This window comes from Takifugu flavidus, chromosome 14 (genome assembly GCF_003711565.1).
Source record: "Takifugu flavidus isolate HTHZ2018 chromosome 14, ASM371156v2, whole genome shotgun sequence".
NCBI classification, from domain to species: domain Eukaryota; kingdom Metazoa; phylum Chordata; class Actinopteri; order Tetraodontiformes; family Tetraodontidae; genus Takifugu; species Takifugu flavidus.
In genome coordinates, this window is record NC_079533.1 from 2708721 (window position 1) to 2731180 (window position 22460).

Sequence of the window (22460 nt, forward strand, 5' to 3'; positions counted from 1 at the left end):
GTAACTGATACTGTATGAAACACTCAAATCTGAGATTCTATTAACGTCATGCTCAGTGCCGGTGAGACTTTTCCTGATGAGCGCTTCGCATGTTTTCCGAGGTGATGCGGCTGTATGTTAACGGGAGTGTTGAGAGGAAACATCCTTCCAGTTCTTTCACTCAGAGACAGATCCCTGCTGGCTACAGAGGAACCTGCAGGAGCTGCGTTTATATAAGCGCTCCCAGGCTGATGTGCACTCCAGACACTGGTTCTTACTCTAAAACTATTCTGAGGAGATGCTAATGGCAGATCAGTGTGTACGAGCCTGCGGTTGTGTGTGTGTGTGTGTGTGTGTGTGCGGACAACAGGGAAATACCGGAGCACTTTTATGCTTGTGTGTGTTTTATGGAGCAGAAATAATGATATGTAGATACAGCTAAAGCGTATGAAACCCTCTGCTTGGCAGGAATACTCTTTGTTCCAGTGCTCATGAATATCTAAAACCATCAATTATTAAAACCGTTTGAGTTGAAAAAAAACTTCTCGGCAGTGAAATTATGAAATCTTTAGAAGATCCATCCCTGTTCTACCTCACTGTGTTTTCTGAGTCCCCGGGAGCCCGTGGAGCCTCTGGATGAGGAGCTTCCCGTAGTCGAGCAGTTACTGGACATCTGACTCCTGGAGAGGTACGCGGCCTTACTGCCGTACGCCATCACTTCCTCATCTGAGGACGCAAAGATGGAGAAAACAGGGAGGTGTAGTGTGGTCCAGACCGGTCAGGCTAGCTTTACAAATGTCAGAATTCAAGCTGATCGCTAGCTTGAAACGAGTTACGGGTCGTTACCGTCTGCATTGTTCCTGGATGTTCCGCAACGTACGTAATAAGTTGGGATTTATCGCCGGCCATTGTGAGATTACAGCTCTCTGGGGGCGCAAAACTGCTCTAGCGGCTGTTTGGAATTGTCGCCCGCTAAAAATGTTTGATTAACATATAAAAATCTGAAAGCACCCAGACTATTATGGAGCTGAAAAAACAAAATAATGTTTTACTGTGTGTGGGGGGGGATTCAATGATTATTATTACACTATAGGAACACATTTTATTGCTGGCTGCAGTATTTGGCTGAGAGGAGAAAGTACTGCAGTGCAGCAGCAGCAACATGGTGCAGCTGGGAAGTGTTATTACTGATTCTGTATTCCAGTGATGCTGCATCACAGTGACTGATGACTGTAACGCGCTGCGCAGCTCTTACTGTCGACGTGTCTTTGTCCCGAGCCTTTCCGCCGCTGGCTGCTGCTGCTGCTGTACTCACTCCTCTCCAGCGATGACAGCGCTCCATTTGCCACACCGCCGGCCTCCGCGCACTCCAACCGGCTCTCGTCTGGAGGAGGCTCCGGAGGCGGGGGCAGGTCTGAAACAGAAAGAAGAGGGGATTTGAGTTGTGCTGACAAATTCACGCTACCTTTTGTCTCTTAAGCTCATTTGGGTGCTTTTGCAGTTCCATAATAGCTGAATGGAGCTTTAAAGGGAAATCGGGGTGATTTAGCTTGTCTTTTCCTGCACATCACTTTTCTTTTAGAAGACAAACCAAAAACTAAGAACCCAGAAGTGGAAGCTGATTGTTACAGACGTGTTCTCGTCCATGTCGGCGGGGGTGATGGGGGCGTCTGCACACCAACCACAGTTTTTAGGATGGAATAACAATTTAAATCCTCGCCTGCAGGATTGTTACGGACCGCGGGATGACAGAAACTGACAAAATATGTCCTGTTTTTATGTCTGACTGTTTCCTGCGTGTCGCCCGTGATGAAACAGAATCACAGATGGTTGTTCTCACCTCCTTGTAAATCTCTTCTGTACGCTGAACTCTTTGACACCTTTTTCTTCACTCTGGATTTTTGGTTGGGAGGAGTGCCGGTGTCTGCCGGGGAGGAGCGGTTGTGCACTGTTGACAGGGAAAACACAACGATCACGGCGTTATTTTCTCCTCAAATTAGCATATTCATGCATATGGATTATTTAAAGAATGCCAACTCAGTTTTGATTGTTCGCCTGTGTGTGTGTGTGTTGTTTACCGGGTGTGGTGGCGCTGATGCTGTCTTCGCTGAGAGCTGGCCCCTGGCTCTGCAGGCAGCGATGAGCAGGGCTCTGGCACTGCAGCGTGCCAGCCTCCGATGAGCCGTGATGCTGTTGGCCCGAGATGTTGGGGTTGGACTGGGTGAGCGACGCGCTCGGCGCCTGGGGAACTGGCACCGGACCGCAGGGTAACCTTCTGCTGTGGGAAGAAAGGCAACATGTCACCTCAGGAGGGATTTAAATATAAACCAGTCGCTTCGTATTAGACCGAGATGACCTCAGTTGATTTATTATCTGAATAAATATCGTCTAAATGGATCAACGCGCCGCTGTTTTTGTCGCTGGAGTTGAACAAAGGTCGACTTTTTCAATGCTGAGACTTTAAGCGGAGAGACAAGTCCAACGTCTTTATCTCATAAATAGATTTTCAATCTCCCTCAAATACCGTGAAAGCTGCTGACTGTCATGGAGGCTGAGACGGGGGAGGTCATGGTGCGCTTGGTTCTCCTCGTGGGGCGATGGAGTGAGCGTGGCGGTCGACTGGTGGCTGTAGGATGTGGCCGGGGAGGAAGCGTAGTTCCTCTGTGCGGGACAAGGCCCGTCCTCACATCCTTCCATCAGGTAGGTCCTCTCTGGGAGAGGGGGGCACCACTCCTCATCCGACCTACAACCGAGAGAGCAAATGAGGGAATGAGGCAGTCGAGATCTACTCTGACCGACCGCGGCCCAGCTAGCTATCAGGCTATTTACTCCTTCGTGCTCGTCCTCCAGGCTGCGGTAATTACCGTTGGCCAAAGCAGCATGAGGCTAATCTTCCACTTGGGTAGGACTGCTGCAAGTATTCAACGCAGCTAATCATGTTTCGAAGGGAAGGAAACAGCCAAAACAATTACAAGCTGTCGAGGCCACAGGAGGAAGTGGAACCCTGAAATAGCCATTTACAGATCTGCGTACACGGAGGGCGACTCACCCCAAGTCCATGTCCTCGGGAAGGGAATCGTGCTCGTACTGTTCCAGCTCACCAATCGGGGGCGGTGGGGGCAATGCCTCCATCCAGGTAAGAGACGGGGTCTTCACGGCCTTACCCACTTTCTGCTTGGGCTTCCCTACAGAAGAGATGGGATACAATCATCCGGTTACTTGTGACATTTATTTTTTAAACATGAGGGTTGCCGAACTCGGTCGGTTAGAGATCACAGCAACACAGCAAACATGCATCATGATTCTGAGCCATCAATGATTTAGAAGCTCGTCCTCCAAGCCAGAAATCGTCTTCTTAATCCGCAACAACAATAGCAACAACCGGAAAACACAACACAACACATGGAAGAGGACGTACAAAAGGGGGAATGATGATCCCAAACTATTGGGGAAAAAACAGAGAAAACTGTTGGGAAAAATCTTGGAGTCAACAGGAACATTTCGATTTACTCCTGCTTCCTTGTTCAGCTCACGTCTTCATTTCCCGACTCGCCTTTCCTCACGCACGCCGGAGCCGATTATCAGGACAAATTCCCTCTTAACACACCTCAGACCACAGAACAATCATACAGGCCGTAAGATAACCGGGCGTTTGCCCCCCCTCCTGGTTGTGAAGGGGGAAAATCAGGACAAAAACAGCCCGGTGATCCTTACGCACCCTTTTAAAGCAGTTGTGATGTGATTTGGCCATAACAAGGACCTCTCCTCACCGTTACAGCGCTCTGGTTGGGCGTACTGAGCTCCGGGTGGACCCAGCGGGGTGACCCGCTGTCCTTCATCCGGCTGCTCTGCTCCTGGAGCCGCCACCTGCGTCTGGTTGGTGAAAGGCATGATGGAGGTGGAGGCATAGGGAGCGGTGGACATGTTCTGGGCGTAGGTGAAGCTGTGCAGGTCCTCACTGGTGGCGTCGATGGTGCTGTAGATGGGACCCTCGGTGGAGCCGCCCATGCTGTATTTCTCTGTCTGGTTCAGGTAGTTGGAGATACCGGCGTCTGCAGAGGATGCAGATGTTGTTTAGTGGAAGGCGTTCTTCTGAAGAGATAACTCAGGTCACCAGGGCAGACAGACCATTGTAGTATCTCTCTGTGGTGTCATGGCTGGTGGTGCAGCAGTTCCCAGCCTCTTTACCCCCATGGACCAGGTTAGAGGTCGGCCAAGAGTCTGCCAGCCATGGGTAGTTGCCCATGTTGCCTCCCAGCACACCAGGCCTGAGGAAACATTCCGGCATCAAGTAGAAGCAGAAACGGGACATCGTGACAGAATCGGCTGAGATCACGTGAGAATGGACGTCGGCAACTAAAATCCCTAAAATCTGACTTAACCAACAAATATGAGATGAATCACCTTCCATTGAGTCCTGATGTCTCTCCATGAGGGAAACCAACTGCCGAAGAGAAAGACAGTAAACGTTACATGACAAAATGTCTACATTATTCAAGCACTGGCCTTGTGCATTTTCCACTTCCTGCCACTTGAAACATCTTTTCTGCCCCATTCAAGAGGTAACTATGGTCCAGTAACACTGGAAGATAGCATGGATCTGGGAATCGCTGGCTCTCATGGAGGTTAAAGTCAAACTTTGATTATCATTTCATTTGGGTGATTAATCACTTCAAATTTGAAGGAAAAAAAATGCTAATTACGAAAAACAAGAAGCTTCTATCCGATATGGTATTTACAATATATGCAGAGGTTATTTTGACTCAAAAGATCAAAAGTAGATCTAGTATTAATCACATTCAAACATGTGTTTGACTGCAGGTGGTTTTGCCTCAAAAATGGAATTATTTATTTCTCAGGGTAAAATTGCAGCAACCTTGTGTCGTTTTGGTTCAGATCTCAGCTCCCCCAGACAGAAAACACGATTATCCACCTCTGTTTTTCCGTCTGACCTGCGGGCGTGTACGCGAAGGAGGCCGTGTAGTGGCTCAGCTCCTTCCTCTTCTTGCGTCGACAGTAGATCCAGACACTGAAGCCCATGAGGATGACCCAGCAGGCCCCGCCGATGCCCGCGATGAACGCAGGCTGCTTGACCACGTCGGTGATCTGCTCGGCCAGGCTCACGTTGCTTTCCTCGTCGCCGCCGCCGGTTCCATCGCCTGGCACGTTCAGCTGTTCGGCTGGTGGCTCTGTGGCGAAAGGACAGAAATGTTAAAGCACAGGAAGAGAAAAGACAAAAATAAACGTGTTTTACATCAAGACAAGTGTCAACATGATTGGGGCCTGATGTAAAACGTCCCAGTTTGAGCCTTTATGGTGATTTCTGCGACTGTGGACTCACTGATGAGGATGGACACGGGCTGGCTGCGAGTTCCAACACCAGCCCTGGTCACCGCCGCCACCTCCACCTGGTACAGCACGGGCATCAGGCCTTGCAGCACGGTGGACAACGTGTTCCCGTCCACCGTCTTGTTGAGGTAATTCCGTGTCTGGTTGTCTGCGCCGCTCCACGCGCACCAAATCTGGCAGAGATGCAGGAGCGTTAGCCTCGGATGCCTTTTTGGGGGGCCTATATCCTCGGCTGAGGAGATGCAGGCCTTTGCGTTTAGGTGCGCTGATGAAATATTTAACTACAGGCTGCAATATCCAATAAGTCATAGGCAACAGCCAGACATTCATGCGTTTGAAGTCCTTTTTTTGCGACCGGTTGTGTGATTATGGAATGCTGGGTGCACGTTTCATGCGCGCGGGCGTTTACCCTGTACTCCTGGATGACGCCGTTCTGCATGTGGCTAGGTGGAGGCTCCCACGAGATGCTAATGCTGGAGCTGTTGCTTGGCTTCACCACCGTCACAGTAACCGCTCTGGGCGGGGCGCTGGGGACTGAGAGGACACAGGCGGATACAACGCGGTTAAAATCGGAATCGTGCACGCTGCAGGCAACGAGGAAGCACGAGTCAAGAGAAACAAATACATGCGGTAACAGGAAGGAGCATCAAGCTAATGTTGGGCTTTTTCCCTCAGTAATCTACTCAGGAAGGTCTTAGCAGTGACAATACGTGCGGACAAAAAAATCGGCTCCCTTGTTTTTAATCTTTACCTTGAATAAAATTAAACTGCAGTGGACCCCAGGCAGCAGGAGTGGATGCCGGCTTTAATTAAATTAGGGCTCGGCGAGCCAAAATGGTGGAAAATATAACATTAACCCCAAAATGAGATAACATTGCTGCGATTCACATGGTGCCAAACAGGCTAATGAAAAATTTGAGAGCACTAGACTGTCAAAGCAAACCTTGATTAGGTTTAGGAAAAGTGGATTTTCTTTTGAATCTAGTTACGCCTCAGATGTGCTAAATTACGTACCTTCCTCTGGGGTTCGAACCAACAGTGTTCGGCTGTCCTTGCCTTGAAATTCATCAAAGTACGGACGGATCTTTAGTTCGTACTCGGTTCCCTTGAGCAGGTTGATGAGAACGGCGCTGCGTTCGGACGGAGAGTTGATGTCATGGAGGACCCAGCTTCCCCCGCTAGGTCGGTAAAACAGACGGTAGCCCTGGATGAACTGAGACTGGCGATCCACCTTAATGGTGAAGCAGATGGAAGAAGAAGAAGAAGGGAGATGAGAAGCGAGAACAAAAAAAATGGTCTGTTTATATTCAAAAGAGGCCCTCACAGTCCAGGACACTCGTATGGAGGCTGCTGTTAGCATGACAGGATCTTGCAGCTGGACGGCCACTTCTCCCAGTTCCCTCTGAACCTGGCGGTGGTCCACTCCCTGACCCGTGGGGCTCACATCTGAAGGAAGGAAAAACACTCGCGTTGCATCAACGTTGCACGGCTAAAGCGTTAGCGCAGTGCTGTTTAACGCCAGGTAAATCAAGCACGCTGACCCTGCGTCCTGACTGGCTCGGAGATGGGACTCGGGTCGCTCAGGCCGTAGGCGTTAACCGCTCGCACGATAAACAAGTAGACGGTGTTGGGGAGAAGGCCGGTGATTGTGTGTGTCTCGATCTTGACCATGTCGGCCACAGTCTGCCACGTGCTGCCGGCTGATTGGCTGTGAAAAGAGATGAAAAGGCTACTTTGATGACGGTGGCGGTACTGAGGACGGACTTTCTTTCACACGCAGCGGCGACGTCCAGGTTTTCCCCGACACCTCGACATGCTCAACGACATTCCGTGACTCGTTCGGCAGCGAGCCAGGAAGCAGCACTTGCTTCATTAGAAGCTGCACCACTTTTCCGCTCATTCGCTTTCAATCAAATTTAGCAGCTTCCTGACAAAACCTGCATTTGAATGACTCTCCTCAAATACCCTGAACTGGGCCAGCAGCCATAAACTGGACACTATATTCCAGCAGTGAGAAGCTGCCTTCTATTGTGTTCAGAAGTGCTTTGTAATGCTATTAAATGAGAGAGAGCATGAGAAGATCTGCTAGCAATAGAGCTATTTAATTTCTTGCGTGGAAAACAAAAGCAGATGTGAGCAAAGTCGCTTGGTTCCGAGAATTTGAAGGATTTTTCACATTAGATAATTTTCTGTTTTGATGAATAATGTAATGGGGCTTGTAAAGAGACACAGCTGTGGACAGGAAATGAGGCCATGTTGGAAGCATTGTGACGCTACAATGATACATTTTTTAACTTTCCGACCTTGTCTGCCGCTGAACTGACTGCGGTAAGGTTTTCCCCAAACGTGTATCTGTGTTTTTACGGGTTCTCCGTGGTTCCTGCGAGGGTTTGTGGCGGAGGAGCCTTCCGCCACAACAACAACAAACTAATTATGCTGAATACAACTCATTAGCGCTGGTACTCAGCTGGGTTCACACAAAAGACGGCGAAGAATCGGATCATGAATATACAACGGTAGAGGCCCTCAACACTTTTGCATACTCTCTGTACACACTCTGGAAACAAACCTTCACACACCTGAAGACAGGAAGTGCCGCAGCAAACTACACAATCAGTTTGTTTTACTCAGAACTGTTGTTGTTGGGCTACAGGAGCACCAGCACCTCCGGAGGTTAGGCTCCTTTATCTCATTTCCCCTCGATGCTACCTTTTCCCATCATTCCATCCTCAACTTTGCCCCCGTAACGACTCCAACATGGACCTTCTCGCCTGAAGATGCTGCTGTGCTTCAGTCTTTTGTTTAGCTTGTGTGTGCATGTGCCTGTGGACAAAAATTTCTCATCCAGGAAAAACATCTCATTCCATATTATTTTTCAACGTCACCACAAAAGCGATGAGCCAAGACTGGAAAAAGGTTGAGAGTCAAAAGAAGCAAATTCTCTGGTTTTAGATTCCAAAGGTCCATTATCTTGACGCGTCAACCTCACCTGAAGGCCTCGATGATGTAAGAGGTGACAGCAGCTCCCCCCTCATGAGCGTTGGGTTGCCATGTCAGAGAAATGCTGTTTTTGGACACGTCGGTGACGATGGGTTTGTGGGGGGGTCCCGGCAGCTGGAAGGGCTCAGTGGTCTGGACTAGCGATGGGTCGAAGCTCTCTGGATCAGCAGGGAGTGAAAGAAGACGTGTGTTTACGTTTAATTCTGCAGCGGCAGATACCAGACTAGCATTACGCATGCTAACCAGACGTTTTACAGTTCCATCACCAGCAGGGGTTCACTGTTTCAATTAAAATCCAACACACACAACGAACCCTCCGGCGTTAGGGCTTCACACATCAATGACATCAATGACTTCCCCGCGTCTTTTGTACAGTTTTTCCATTTAAAAAGTCAATAGCAGTGTTACTCCAGCTTCCTCATTAGCGACTGAACAGAACAGCAGGCTGGGCACTTTTTATTTCCAGCTGCATAAAAAGTGTCTTTTATTTGGTGGTGAACGTGCGCTGGACATTATTAATGGATGGAGACTTTACCTTTGACTGTGAGCACTCCACTCCAACTGGTCTCCCCACTAGAACTGGAAGCCAGGCAGGTGTAAACTCCAGAGTCCGTTTCCTAGCAACACAAACAAATGCCATCAAGTCTCAAAAGTGAGAGGTAACATCTCTCAGAGCTGGGTGTTTTCCACTCGTTCCTCTGACATTTTGATGTGGATCGGTCTGAAAGAGCATTGTAACGAGATCTCTCAGAGATGCGTTCAGGATCCCTTTAAAGATGATGTGACAGGGCGTCAAAATTGTGATTTCTGAGGTGAGGAGATTTCAGGAAAGAGGGCGCTGGAACATTCTCTCCTTCTTTTATTTGACAGATGTCCACAAACGGAAACGCAACGTTGTCGCCGTGCACCCGCGTTGAATTCTGAGCACGTTTTTCTGATGACAGGAGTCTGATTATTGATGCATGGACAGATACAATAACGCACAGATGACAATCAGACAGGTGAACTTTAGGAGCACGAGGGGCCTCATGCTAATGTACACATTTGCATGACTGAGGCGTGAAGTGGCAGCATGAATCTTAATAAACTGTCATTTCGTTCATCAATGGCTTCACGCTACTGTGATTCAGAAGGAAAATAAAAGTGTTTTGCATCGTTCTTGTGCATATTAATTGTTAAGACTGTATCTCAATGAATCGCTTTCACGCCAGACATTTTGTCAATTGTAATTATTTCTTTTTCTTTTTCATAACCTCCATATTCCCAGAGGACCTATTTGCTGTCAGAGCTACTGTCGGGAGCCAGGAGCTTTTATTCTGGCGGGTCGCAGCAGAGGAGGAGAGCTAAAGGATGAAAGGGCAGAATTTTAACGACCGGCTCAACGTCGAGAAATTTCTGAGGAGCCCGTCTACGTCCCCAACAGCTACTTAGCATTCTGGATGGGCTACGAGCAGATGTAATTAAGAGTTGTGTGATAAATGAGCCTGTGTGTGCACATGAATGCTGGTTATTACATTTTTGGGGGGAGGCAGGCCAAAAGCTAGACAGCCTGTGAAATTACCCACAACAGAAGAGGAGGTGGGGGGGGGGTCTCTCTGTGGGACACCGGCAGAGAAAGAACTCACCTCCAAACATGTTTCTGCTGCTTCTGAGTCTCCCTTCGTGCGGTTTAGGTCCGCAATCGTCAATTCAACTGACTCGAACCCAAATCTAATTTATTTTTTAGGTGATAAAGTGTGAAGACTTTATTTTAAAGTAACACATTTCTGCAGTTTGGCAGCAAACTTGATGTTCATTAAGAGTAAAAATCACTGCTGACTGTAGAACTGAGGGCTCCGTCTGGGAGTGTGTGTGCGTGTGTGTGTGTTCGTTCGGTTTTCTACCGTTTTTCATGCAGGTTATTTGAGTTTCTCTGCCTCATCCGTTTATATCCAGAACCATTCTGGCAGAAACACAAATCAGATTTCTCGTATTCATTGATTCTCCCAGCACAGCCCGCGTTATTCCCGCTGAAAAGTCCATACATTATTCAGAGGATGTACACAGCAGAGCCTATGGCCTCTTCTCTCCTGCCTGTGGGCTGCTTCTTTGCTAATGCTGACAGAGGAATTAGCGCCAAGCTAAGTGGCGTGTCAGCGCGTCCAGCGGGGCACAGGACAGGTGACGTCCCAAGCTCCTCCCCTTTCCCTATAGGCCTTGACCCTGCATTGACCTGCTGATGGAGCATCCGTCTGCAGGGTTCAAACACGTCCCCAGATGGTGGCGTTTGATTGTCGGATGGGGAATCGACTCGGAGGGAGCGTGGGAGGGGCTAACGGGGGGAAACACCTGACTATTAATCAAGGCTGGCAGCGCCGGTCTCGGCACAGGAGGAGATTTTTAAGAGCTTCAGACTTCTAGAGGATCTGCAGATAGAATGACAGAGTGCACCGGCGTCTAAGAAGGTTGCTATGGCGATAATGATCCCTCTAGAATTCACTACACCAGCTTGTGTACAAGATTTACGGCAAAACTAAAAGTGCATATTTACATTTCAGCATGTATAAAATAGGTATTAAGCAAATGACAGTGAGCCGGCCTCAACTCGGATATTATTATTCCTTTTAGAAATTCCAAGTTTGGGAAAGTTTCTCAGTAGCCTGACCCTGCCGAATGGCACCGCCACCCCCGCCCCCCATCCCCCGAGAATACACACTTCCAGGACGTCTTGGCACCAAGTGAGTGAACGTATCTGTGTGTGTGTGTGTGTGTGTGTGTGTGTGTGTGTGTGTATGTGGAACTGATCCCAGCATAATAGCCTCTCATCTCCAGGGCACGAGGAGCAAACAGTCCATCTGTCCCGTCTCCATGGCTCAGATGATATCGACTTATTTAGAACGATGAGCTCGTGATTAAATGTGCGATGCAGATTTTTATTCTTCTCGCCAACGGAGATCTCACTCGCCGGTTGGTGTGAACGCAGACTACAAGTCCTCGTTGGAGTTAGTTTAGACAAAAATGACAACAATGGATGGACTCGGTGATTCCATATCTATGTACACACACACACACACACCACTTGCTCGCTAACTTTAATGTCAGGTAATAATTTAAACCGATTTTACAGATCTACCTTTGTGCAAAAGATACAAAAAAGTGCTTTTTGTATTTACACCCCTCCCCCACCCAATTCTGGTCTCTGAAGATTGGTTGTAATCTCCATATTTATAGCTTATAATGAGTCTAACGTGGTCAAGTTGGACATGACTGGGGCTTTGGCTCGCTGCGTGTTAATCCATCACTTTGGTGTTCAACAGCTCCTGGCTGGATTAAAATGAATTAAACTGTCATCTGACATGGAATGAAGGGGTCGGCGCAGACGCCGATGGCGTCCAGATGGTTCCTCCTACTGACTCTAATGGTTCTCTGGGTCTTTCTGCGGCACCAGCAGCGGACGTTTGTGAGAGACCTAAAACATTCACCTGAGTTGATATTCACCAACAGCTTTGGTGATCGTTCACGTCTGTAAAAAAGAAGTTTGGGATCCGAAATTATTTTAACGACGTATTTAATTCAAACAGAACTAGCGCCAAATTTAGAAGCAACAAAACACTGCGATTTAGCACTTTTTCTCTCCATTCAGCCTCCACTTCCTCTCTGTTCACCTGCTGTGATGTACGGAGGATTTAATTTTAAATCCCAGCGATTATTAATCATTAAGAACCCACAATCAATTAATACACCGGCCTCCTGGTGCGTTGCAGGCGATGCGTTGACCTCGGGTGCTGCTTTGTCCCCAGGAGGGATTTTTGGGCAGAAAGGATTTCATTAGCATGGGGGAAGATGGTGCTAACGACTGCTAATGGCCTTGGATGCTTATTATCATGGTGATCACACCTCACTGATGTGGTTTCGCAACAGTTTCCACCTCGACTCTCCTAAGAGCTCATCATTCGCATCAACAGTAAAACGCCCTCAGTTGAAGAGCTTCCTACTTTCTGTGTAATTAAAACCGCTGTTTAATCACGTGGAGTGTGTTTATTCAATCTGAACTGCAACTGCGCTTAATGTGCAAATAGTGTCTAACATAGACATCGTGCGCATTTCAATGAGAAGAAGGTGCGGAGTACTTATGAATATGCATCATATTTCCCACAGCTGAAGGTCACCGGGAGAAAAGCGGATCGGTAATTAAACAGTGGTTAAAGCACCTGAAGGTTGCTGATTTGGAAGGTGCCGTTCTCCATCAAGATGATTCGGCCGTCGTTTCCAAGGATTCTCTGGCCGTCTTTCTCCCACTGGATGCTGGGCGTGGGGTTGCCCATGATGTGGCAGTGCAGCTGAATAGTGGAGCCTGGAGCTAACGTGTGATTGGCTGGCCCTTGGCGGATGATGGGGGGGACGTGGTCGGAGGGTGCTGTCAGGTGCAGAAAGAATAAATATATGTAAATGGGAACCCTTGGCTGCTAATGATGACAGTTGTGGCGACAGAAAAAGATATTTTCAAAATGCACATGAATATTTAAATCAGGTCGCGTGCAGAAGACACGTAACAGAAAGAAACGCGAGCTAATCCTCGCCAACATTTGGGTTTGTTGTTAGCAGATGTTGGATGTTTTGTCTACATTAGCAGCAGCAGTGGAAAAGCTTTCACACATGCACCGTATAATTGTCCACGGACGAAGCACAGGCGACCCATAAAAGTAGTCCCAATCTGCACCTAATGCACACATGTGCCCCTGACTGTCAACACTGAGAACAGTGTGGACATATATGGTTGCAGCTAATGCTAGCGCCCGTGGGCTCCGTCCTAAATGTAAACCGCCTGAGCTGAGAGTTGCCAAAAAGACTTTCGCCCAGCTAAGATAAAGTCGTGAAGAGTGAAAACGGCTTGTCATTGTTTACATTTGTCATAGCTTGTCACGGCGTATAGCCTCATTATTATTCAGACCCTGCTGATATCATCAGCTAACAGATGCCAACAGAAAATGTGGAAGGTGACCGCTGAGGTTTGTGTCGTAGGATAAGGGCAAAACCGTTGTTTCTCCCCGAATCGGTGTGATGGCCGGGTTGGGGGGGGGGGGGGGGGGGGTGCTGTGTCACTCCGATCTTATTTACATAGAAGCATCGGTCGTTGTCTCTTTGAATTACATCAGATAAGGAGCCCTGCTGCTGGCTGAGTCAGAGGAAAGTGTTTTCAAACTGTGCGCGTGTGAGGTGAGAGAGGATAAATCAGCAGCTTGTCGGACGCGTGTGATCAAATATGAAACAGAATGTGCTCCGTTTAATTCAAAAACACATAACACATTCATTTGATTTGGGTTTCGCAAGTAAATTTGGACATCTTTTTAACTGAGTTCTGAAGTCAGATTTAATGCTGCGTGGATCAACAGAATTCAGAATTAAGCTAGCTTAAAAAAAAAAAAATCAGCTATAACAGAGCAAAATAGTGCTTTAGATTGTAACTATCCCCACTGGGATCAATAGTGTTACTTACTCATATTAAATTACATCATATTATATTTCTACTTAATGCATGAGATTAGATTTTAAGTGATCAGTTCAGTTCCATATCCATTATGTAATGATTCTTGGTAAATGTGGTGGAAAAAGTCTTTTAATTGCAATGCTAAGAGGTTGATAAGAGCAGGAACTGTAAATGCATTATTGTCCAGTGTGTTGCTGTGATGTGAGATACTCACTGCTCTCCACCTCCAACAGGGCTTTAGTGAGGATGCTGCCGGCTACACTGATGGCCTGGCAGATGTAATATCCCGAGTCTTGCACCTGGACATCGGCGATGGTCAACTCGCCGCTCAGCGACACTGAAAAACGACCTGACTGAGCCGGCTCCTGGGTGGGGAACAGCAAGATCTGGAGGGGACAAACATCCCAGAGCTTCACGTTGCGTCTAGAAACACGTGTCTGGATTCATGTTGTCTATGAGCTGAGTGGAGCGGAAGCCTTGCTCACGTATTTTGAAATATTCATCAGCCAGCTTGCAACGAATGCAGCTAAACACAAAGCTAAACACACTTTACCGCTTAACATTGACAACTATCTGAGCCGGCGATCTTTAATGTAGACACGCCAGTATTTTAGCTCAGGCTCTAGAAACAACCAATAAAGAGCTGCGAATTGCACAAGGTAAAGCATGAAGAATTAAAATTGTCAGCTTTTGCAGATATTAAAACATATATTTTGTAATATATCGGTGTTGGAAGCTAACGACAGACAGATTTGAGATCTGTTTGATTGTAGCTGAAACAACCTGTTCACAGCAGCCATCTAAGACCCTGTTCAGGTTCCGTCAGGTACTTTTGGCTATTCTGAGCCTTAACGCTGTGATAAAGCACCATGTTACTACACACACACGCGCACATTCTTTTCCATCTGCTCTTTTCCACTGTTCTTTTCCATCCACCGACTGGAAATGGATTCCCACTGCAGGGCAGACACTATTCACAACATGCTACCCACATACTTCTCCTTCCTCCACACTGTCCGCTTTATCTTTCCTCCACTCTTTTCGTCTCCCACACATGTTCTCCAGGCCTCCTCCAATCTCATCCCCCTCTAATCTGTACCTGGGAGCCATGCTCGCAGCACCCACGCGCGCCCATCAGGCCTTTCAGCATCGTCTGCCTAGCTTATCGTACACCCTAATGCATAAACAGTCCCCATAACGTAATAATACCTTCTTTGGACGAGGTGTGTTTACGTTTGTGAGTCACGGCGCTAAGCTATTGACCCAGATGATCGCCAGGAGCACGACAAAGAGAGCAGATGCGAAGGAAAGAAACCAGCTTTAGCGGTACCGCGTTCGGTCGACACCGAGGTTGAGCTAAAATTACACTTTTGGCTGGTTTCCTTTTCTTTTCCATTTCTGTTTCCATCTGTTCGCTGCCGATGTGAACCTGAACGCAGCACATTTATGCCTGTTTACTACACGCCACTGTCAAACGCCACGATTGGTCTTAGACTAGGTTCTAAGGCCCGTTTGACACCAAGCATCGAAATCACCTGTTAAAAACGGGTCATATTGGGTTCGACCGCTGTGGGCTGAGACAACAGTGGGGTATTTTTAGACCAGTCCTTGTCCTGCAGTGGTCTTGAGCTAACTTTACGAGTATGAGAAGCTGCAGTGCTCTTCGCACCATGTTTAAGTGCTGTATGCTGGAGGTTACATCTTCAGGGGTCAGCAGAGATAATCAGCTGCCTCCATCTCCCCTCAGCCTCCAACTAACTTCATGTCCTCCTTCACTAAATCCATTAATCTCCTCTTTGGTCTTCCTCTTGCACAAACAGCCCAACATCAGCGTCCTGAACAGGCTCATCGAGAGGGGGTAAAACGCAGGTTTCCATCGAAACACGCGGAGGTCAAGGAACTGTCGTCCACTGTAAATAAAATGTTAATGGATGACTGAAAAATATCGGACAAAAAAATGGTACCTGGCTTCCTTCTTTCTGCCAGAAGACAGCAGGTGGTGGGTTGCCTTTAGTGCCGCAGAGGAAGGTCACGGTGCGACCTGGAGCTGTGATCTGGTCACGTGGCCGAACGACCATCTGAGGAGGCACTGCAGTGCAGAAGAAATTACAAAATAGTTGAAATCCTTCCTTTTGAGAAACTCACAGTCCTTTCATTCACAGACATGACGTTTTGAAGTAATGAGACCAATGAATTGACAGCAAAGTCCCAAGAGAGAAGCGGGGAGCTTCTGGAGAAGAGCCTGGAGCAGGGGGAGCGCCGGCGTTGCTCCCGGCAAAAGGATCTAAGGTTAGCTATTATGCTGCAAGGGCAGCTCAGAGAGGAAAACTAAAGAATCTAGAAGCTCTTTATGACATGAGAAAAAAGCCTTTTACTCTGTTAGAACCTGTTCTCATCATCAAGTACTCAGTGGATCCTGTAAGCAGAGGCTAATTAAATGTTTTTGCACACCACCAAGGGCACCGTTTGGAGAATAAACCATGTTTAAAGAGTCTCTCTCATTTGATTTTTGCTATATTTACAGTTCAGGGTCTCCCGGAACTGTAAATATAGCAAAAATCTACTGTAGTCTGTTCTGACAAGGCTTTTTCCCTTTATGCTTGTTTTTTTAATCCATATTGAGGACCTAACACTAACTCCCAGAGACCAAACTACAGTAGGTTCCTCTTCACGAAGGTCCCTCAGTAAATGTCATAAAACAATTTAGGCACAAGGGAAGGGATGGGGGGGGGGGCTATATTTCTCATTTCAGAATCAGAATCAGTATTTTTCTCCTACCATCGCAGAAATATACAGAAATTTATAGGCACGTCTCCATTTCTCTAAATGCATCCATACAATTTTGCTTTCTATACATAGCCAGTGTGTTTATATTTCCATACATTATCTATATTTCCTCATATAATTTGTTTAAATACAGGATCAGAGATATTATTTTACTTGAAGACACTTTTTACAGCGTGGAAGCGTGTTAAAATACGCACTTAGTTATATTTAAGATGCCCTAAAAGTCCAGTAACAACATTCAGGGTTTTTCACCATCGATGGTCACTTGTCAAATCTCTCGCGGGCTTTCACACACACACACACACACACACACACACACACACACACACACACACACATCTCTGATTTCAATTAGTAACAGCCCTCCCTGCATCGAGTGGACTGTAAAGACACTGATGCCTTCTGCAAGTCTTCATTGATTTTTTTTTGTCCACCAGATCTCCTTCTTGTTCCTGGTTATTAATGGTTATTAATACCTGTCCTCCCCCTTCTTCTCTCTCTTTACCCAGCCCCCCCATCAGCAGGAGGGTCCCCCTACATGAGCCTGGTCCTGCTCAAGGTTTCTTCCTGTTAAAGGGGAGTTCTTCCTTGCCACCGTTGCTTGTCTGGGGTTAGGCCCTGGGATTCTGGAAAGCGCCTTGAAACAATTTTGATTGTAAAAGACGCTCTATAAATAAAGATTGATTTGATTTGATTTGATTAATAAAACACTTTATGTCACTAAACATGTGAGCTCATATAAGCAGAATAGAGCCGTGACAAAAGCACAGGGCATTTCCTACTCTCACCTTTCACCAATCATCCAATAATATGACGTGTCTGTTTGAGGAAAGCTAAAATATTCATGGGAACCGCATCACAGACCGGTTTGTCTTGCAGGACCGTGACACGACCGTTCTCCAGTTTCAAAGTAAGCACTCTTGGGAATGTGCGTGGACGCTGGTCACCTCAGGGAGACGATTCATCCGTCCGGAGGGTTTGAGTTGAAAGTGTTTGAATGAAAGAGTTGACAGACAGACAGACAAAAAAAAAAAAGGTTTGAGGTCAAAGTCCAAACCTGAAGCAGAGCAGAGTGAAAAGCTAAGGTTCCTGTGAGCCGCGCTCGCCGTTTGGGGCTGTGGATCGAGCGTCTCTTCAGGCTCGCTCTCTGTAATCACTCAGCAGAGGTCAGTCATTTCATGCCCTGCACACACAGTTTCTTCTCTCGCCTGGGGAATTGCTCTGCCTTCCAAAATGCTCCTTCCACCACGGATGCCTTCCCGCAGCAGGAGACCATCCGCAGCATTTTTCAGAGCTGTGTGCTTATTCCAGCTGAAACACTCCTCCCACACATTCCAAACGAACATCCTGCTGCACTATTGTAATCCATAAAAACGGAGATTTTCTGTGCTCCTATTGCTGAGAGACAACGTTCACTGGTTGCCTACCAGTAGCAACTGGGGGGGGGGGGGGCATTACTCATCCTTAACAAACATCTTAGGTGAACATAATTGGTCTTTCCCAGCATGTTCTGAAACCCCCCAAACCAGTGATGTGTCCAAAACATCACAAACATCATGATTACATCATCTGGTTCCTGGTCCATGACTTCACGCTTCAAACCTTCCAGAAGACTCCAGCAGGGAGGAAACTGACTGCTAATAACTGGACGTGCAGCCATCTACAAAATCTGGATCGTCTCGTTTGACATATTTGCCCAGGAAAAAGCAAAGTTTGCTGTTTATTTCCCGGGATCCTTCTTGGCCTTCGCCAGCAGGAGGGAGGACAGCAGGAAGAAACCCGGCTCCTGTATTTTTGATACGGGCTGAGGACGCCGAATCCCAGAATTCCCTTCCAGCTACCGCATGATCATGCGATTCAATATTAAAGCGTTGTCATATGAGATCCGTGTCAGAGGCGCGTGTCCACGCACATAAACACACGCGTGTTCGCCAGGTCATTAAAGAAAAAACCCTGTCACCTGAGCGGTCCCACTCAGATCTGAAAGAAAGCCATAACTCTGACCCAAATGCGCTGACAGCTCGGAATATTCAGGGTATGTGAAGGCTGTTTTTGGTGCACTTCACAGCCCTGTCTGGAGAATAACAATGTTTGATTTGAGACGGCAAGCCGGCACATTGCTTCGGGCTGTAATAAATAATTAGCAATAATGGGCGCGCACAGCGCGACACTGAGCCTTAGATTTAGGGCAGGGATAAATATCAGCGTCGGAGGAAGGAAATACGGAGACGGATTAAAACAGAGCAGCTGAATTATACATGACAGGAATCAACAGATAATGATTGAATGTCATGGGAACTATTTGCACACCACATCTTTTTCAAAACGCAATGTTCTGATATTCTGGGATTCGGGCTTTGGATATGACGGGTGGGCTGTATTTCCCCCCAACAAAACTGCACGTGTCATCTGAATCCTTAAATTCTTTGAAATATACAACCGTGTCTGCAAACAAGAGGGTAACGATAGGAGGCATTATCAGGGCAAATCGCTTGCCAATGTCTAAATAAAGAATAGAACGCTCGAGATGGGAATTCAAAGGAACCTGACGACTTTTTTCATCGGCTGGATATTTCCAGGGAACGCATAACAAGGCGAACATGCCTTGAGAGGCAGGCAAAAATAGACGAGGACTGCAAGTTGCGTTTCCACAGCTTTTATGATAACAACTGTCAGACTGAAGGAGGAAAGCGCCGACTCTCTGTGAACGTCTGTGCTTCTGCGTGATAGAAAGCAAATGTTCTCTCAGCGGTGAGAAAAATCTTGTCCAATCCAAGTTCAGCCTGTAAGTGGAGGTTCAGGATTATCTTTACCACAGCTCAAACGTCTGTCTCCATATGATAAATGAGGTGAGGCAGACAAAGAGGCCTGTGGTGCAGTAGACATTCTCAGCGAAGGCATTTCAGGTTCATTACTTTTATCTAGTATGAACACATTTTTACGCCTTTATTGTGCTTTATTTTAAAATTCAGAGCTCAAAGCTATCAAACGTTTCAGCATCAGGCCACATTCTCCAATCATCCTCCGCATCTTGCCACTGGAGTCCCGCTGAGCTCACAAACTTACCCTCAGTTTCCACGATGGATCCTGACAGACACTGACCAGGTCATGACACTTCAAGTTTAACCATCAGCGTTAGCAACACAGTTTAGGCCCGAATGATGTGAGAACTGTGTGTGAATCTGGGATGTGGGCTGGCAGGGTATTAAGGTGCAGCAAAGTTGGATTGATGATGGTACTGCTGAGTCACACCTTCACTACATGAAGGACGACTAAGGGGAAAAATCACATAGCTCAGAGTGTCATTTGTCCCATGACTGGCAACTTTATATTAACGCCTAAGTAAAGATCATTAGCCATAGCGCACCCCTACGCTGCCTTATACTGCTGACTGCCACCCCGAATCGTGTCTTCATCCCTACACATTTATGGAAACACACACAAACTCACTCACTCTCACACACACACACACACACACACGCTTGCTCTCAGAAGATTAACTGGGTGACTATTAACCTTGACATGATGTATTATAGCTGGACCATATTCATTGATACTTTAATTTCATTTGGAGGGCTGGTAAAAGGATTGGGAATATTAAGGAGAAAGGGCTGTAATTCTTAGCTTCTGCAGCCATTCCCTGCTACAGTACATGTGACAGAAATGCTACTGTGTTATATTGGAATTGAAGGTCGTCGAATATTCGCTGCACAGTTTGACTTCACGTGACGTCCTCTCCACTTTAGTTGCAGTACATTCAAAAGACATGTGGTGGAAATGAAATGTTGTTTACTTTAGCTTTACTATGAGTAAATTAGGGTCACCCAGGGAGCAGATATATCAGGCTGGATGTATTGGGCTTCCTTCATGGGCAAGGTCACTGAGAAACCTGGTTTGAGTCCAGTTTAAGTCTCCAGTACTTTGGGACTGTTACATCAGCCAGCATCCAGTCAGACCAGGAAAACACTCACTTTAATTCACTTTAACTCACTCCAGTTAGTGACCACAGCACACCGACGGGCCCAAACCATTTCATTTTGTTGCACAATCTTAAAGCATTTTCATACAAGTAAGATGTTTGAAGCTGTAGTGAACAACTTTGCTTCTACAAAGGGTAAATCTGAAACACTGGAAGCTCGGGGTCGCATCCTTAAATGGATATTTCATCAGTTTCCACCCCCTTCCTCTTCAAGCTATCATTTACCCGCCATATTATCTTCTCCATTTCTCTGACATTGGAAAGAAGACAGTGTTTGACGGCAGTTTGACAACGACTGCGAGTATCCGTCAATTATATGTTTATCTCCCAGAAAGCCCAGCGAAACACTGAGCCTCAGCAAAGTGCAGCTGTGAAGGTCAGGCATTTCCAAATCACCGGTAGTAAAACCGGCTTTAATTTGCAGCTATTTTCTATACTTATCACCCTACCACACAAATAAGCCTGATTAGGCTGTTTGCGTTGTATATTCACTTCCATTAATGCATTTTTTTTTCTTTCCAGCTTTATTAAAATGAGTTTCATCATTTATAGGCACAAATATTGCTGGTGAGCAGCTCAGCAGTAAGGTAATGTATGAGTCTGAAACACACACACACACACACACACACACACACACACACACACACACACACACACACACATATTCAGAGATGACACAAAATGAACTACTTACTGGATGGGCCCACTGTGATGGAGAGAGATGGAAAAGAAAAGAGAAGAATGATGAATGAGCTGATGAACAGTAGGATGATGAAAATGGATGAATGTTGTGAGCTGTTTTGAAGACTGATGGCGGGGAGGAGAGTGCTGATTAAATGGAGTGATCACAACTACAGAAAGATGAGAGGACGGACTGGAAGCAGCCACACAGGTGAAATAATTCGAATAATGTGTCTCGGCGTTGCATTGTGTTTACATGTGTATTTTCTGATGCATTAGCAAACTGCCTGGGTCTGGTTGTCAGAAACATTTGTTCACTTTCGCGTGTTGACATCTCAGAAGTGTCGTACCGTCTGGAAGGTTCTTTCACAGCCTAAAACTCTTCTCTCTTTTATCAGCTGAGTGCTTCACTTCAAGAGTCTGACTTTATTCTAATGCAATTTCAAAGCCTTTGGATCTCTCTTTCTCTCTAGGGGGATGATGAGCCGCGCATTTGAAAGCAACTTAAAAAAAACTTTCTTATAGTATCACTTCACGCTAGTGGAAATATTGAGAGACTTTCAGATAGCCACAACGTCTTTCTATTTGGAAGAATTCTTTGCCTTATATGCACAAAGTGGACTTCTAAGAATAGCATATTTCTGAGACTAATGTCATGATACACTGCACAACAGATTAGGGAAGTGACTTCATGTCATTGAGCAGGATCAGACATTTTTCTAGCCAGGGTTGAATTCATTGCTGGTTCAAGGGCGCGCGTTGAGGGTTGATCACTCTTACCGTGCACCTGGAGGCTGGCGGAAGCTTCTGCTTTTCCCACACTGTTCTCTGACACACAGGTATACGTTCCCTCATCTTCTCCTCGTACTTGACTCAGACGCAGGCTGTTGTCACCGCGGATCTCAAATCTGCAAACACATTTACAGACGCTTTTACCTGCTTTTACAGCACCTTTAACGGGTACTTGCATTTCAATATTCTGTGACTGTGCAGAATATAAGAGCTGTGGATGAATTCGGAGTGTCGTTACGCAATAACGTGCTGCTGTTTTATGTTTTGTTAGTACAATGCAAGGTCGCAATGTCTGATGATGCGGTGCAGGAAAATTGGAATGAGCGCAGGATGATAATCATCCTTAATCTGGCCAGTATTGTTTTTATCTAACAGCATACAGCAAATAACATGCTGTCTAATCTGAGGATATGCATTACATGATGT

The 22460-nt window shown here is 46.6% G+C and overlaps 1 protein-coding gene across 3 annotated transcripts in view; it reads right to left on the bottom strand.

Moving 5' to 3' along the window:
- The window catches only part of robo3 (roundabout, axon guidance receptor, homolog 3 (Drosophila)), a 55781-nt gene that overhangs the window by 2147 nt on the left and 31174 nt on the right, over positions 1 to 22460 (bottom strand). The window contains exons 6-26 of one of the 3 annotated variants that reach the window (XM_057054393.1): positions 22023 to 22150; positions 15760 to 15884; positions 14010 to 14181; positions 12519 to 12724; positions 8864 to 8945; positions 8318 to 8486; positions 6870 to 7036; positions 6653 to 6774; positions 6343 to 6559; positions 5738 to 5862; positions 5321 to 5501; positions 4932 to 5168; positions 4384 to 4423; positions 4108 to 4247; positions 3750 to 4031; positions 3029 to 3164; positions 2504 to 2722; positions 2058 to 2254; positions 1820 to 1927; positions 1235 to 1393; positions 577 to 705 (exon numbers count right to left, since the gene is read on the bottom strand). In XM_057054393.1, coding sequence (XP_056910373.1) covers positions 577 to 705; positions 1235 to 1393; positions 1820 to 1927; positions 2058 to 2254; positions 2504 to 2722; positions 3029 to 3164; positions 3750 to 4031; positions 4108 to 4247; positions 4384 to 4423; positions 4932 to 5168; positions 5321 to 5501; positions 5738 to 5862; positions 6343 to 6559; positions 6653 to 6774; positions 6870 to 7036; positions 8318 to 8486; positions 8864 to 8945; positions 12519 to 12724; positions 14010 to 14181; positions 15760 to 15884; positions 22023 to 22150 — 3341 coding nt within the window. Of the gene's footprint in view, positions 1 to 571; positions 706 to 1234; positions 1394 to 1819; positions 1928 to 2057; positions 2258 to 2503; positions 2723 to 3028; positions 3165 to 3749; positions 4032 to 4107; positions 4248 to 4383; positions 4424 to 4931; positions 5169 to 5320; positions 5502 to 5737; positions 5863 to 6342; positions 6560 to 6652; positions 6775 to 6869; positions 7037 to 8317; positions 8487 to 8863; positions 8946 to 12518; positions 12725 to 14009; positions 14182 to 15759; positions 15885 to 22022; positions 22151 to 22460 lie in introns of all 3 variants that reach the window. The other 2 variants (XM_057054391.1, XM_057054392.1) reach the window with 2 other exon arrangements.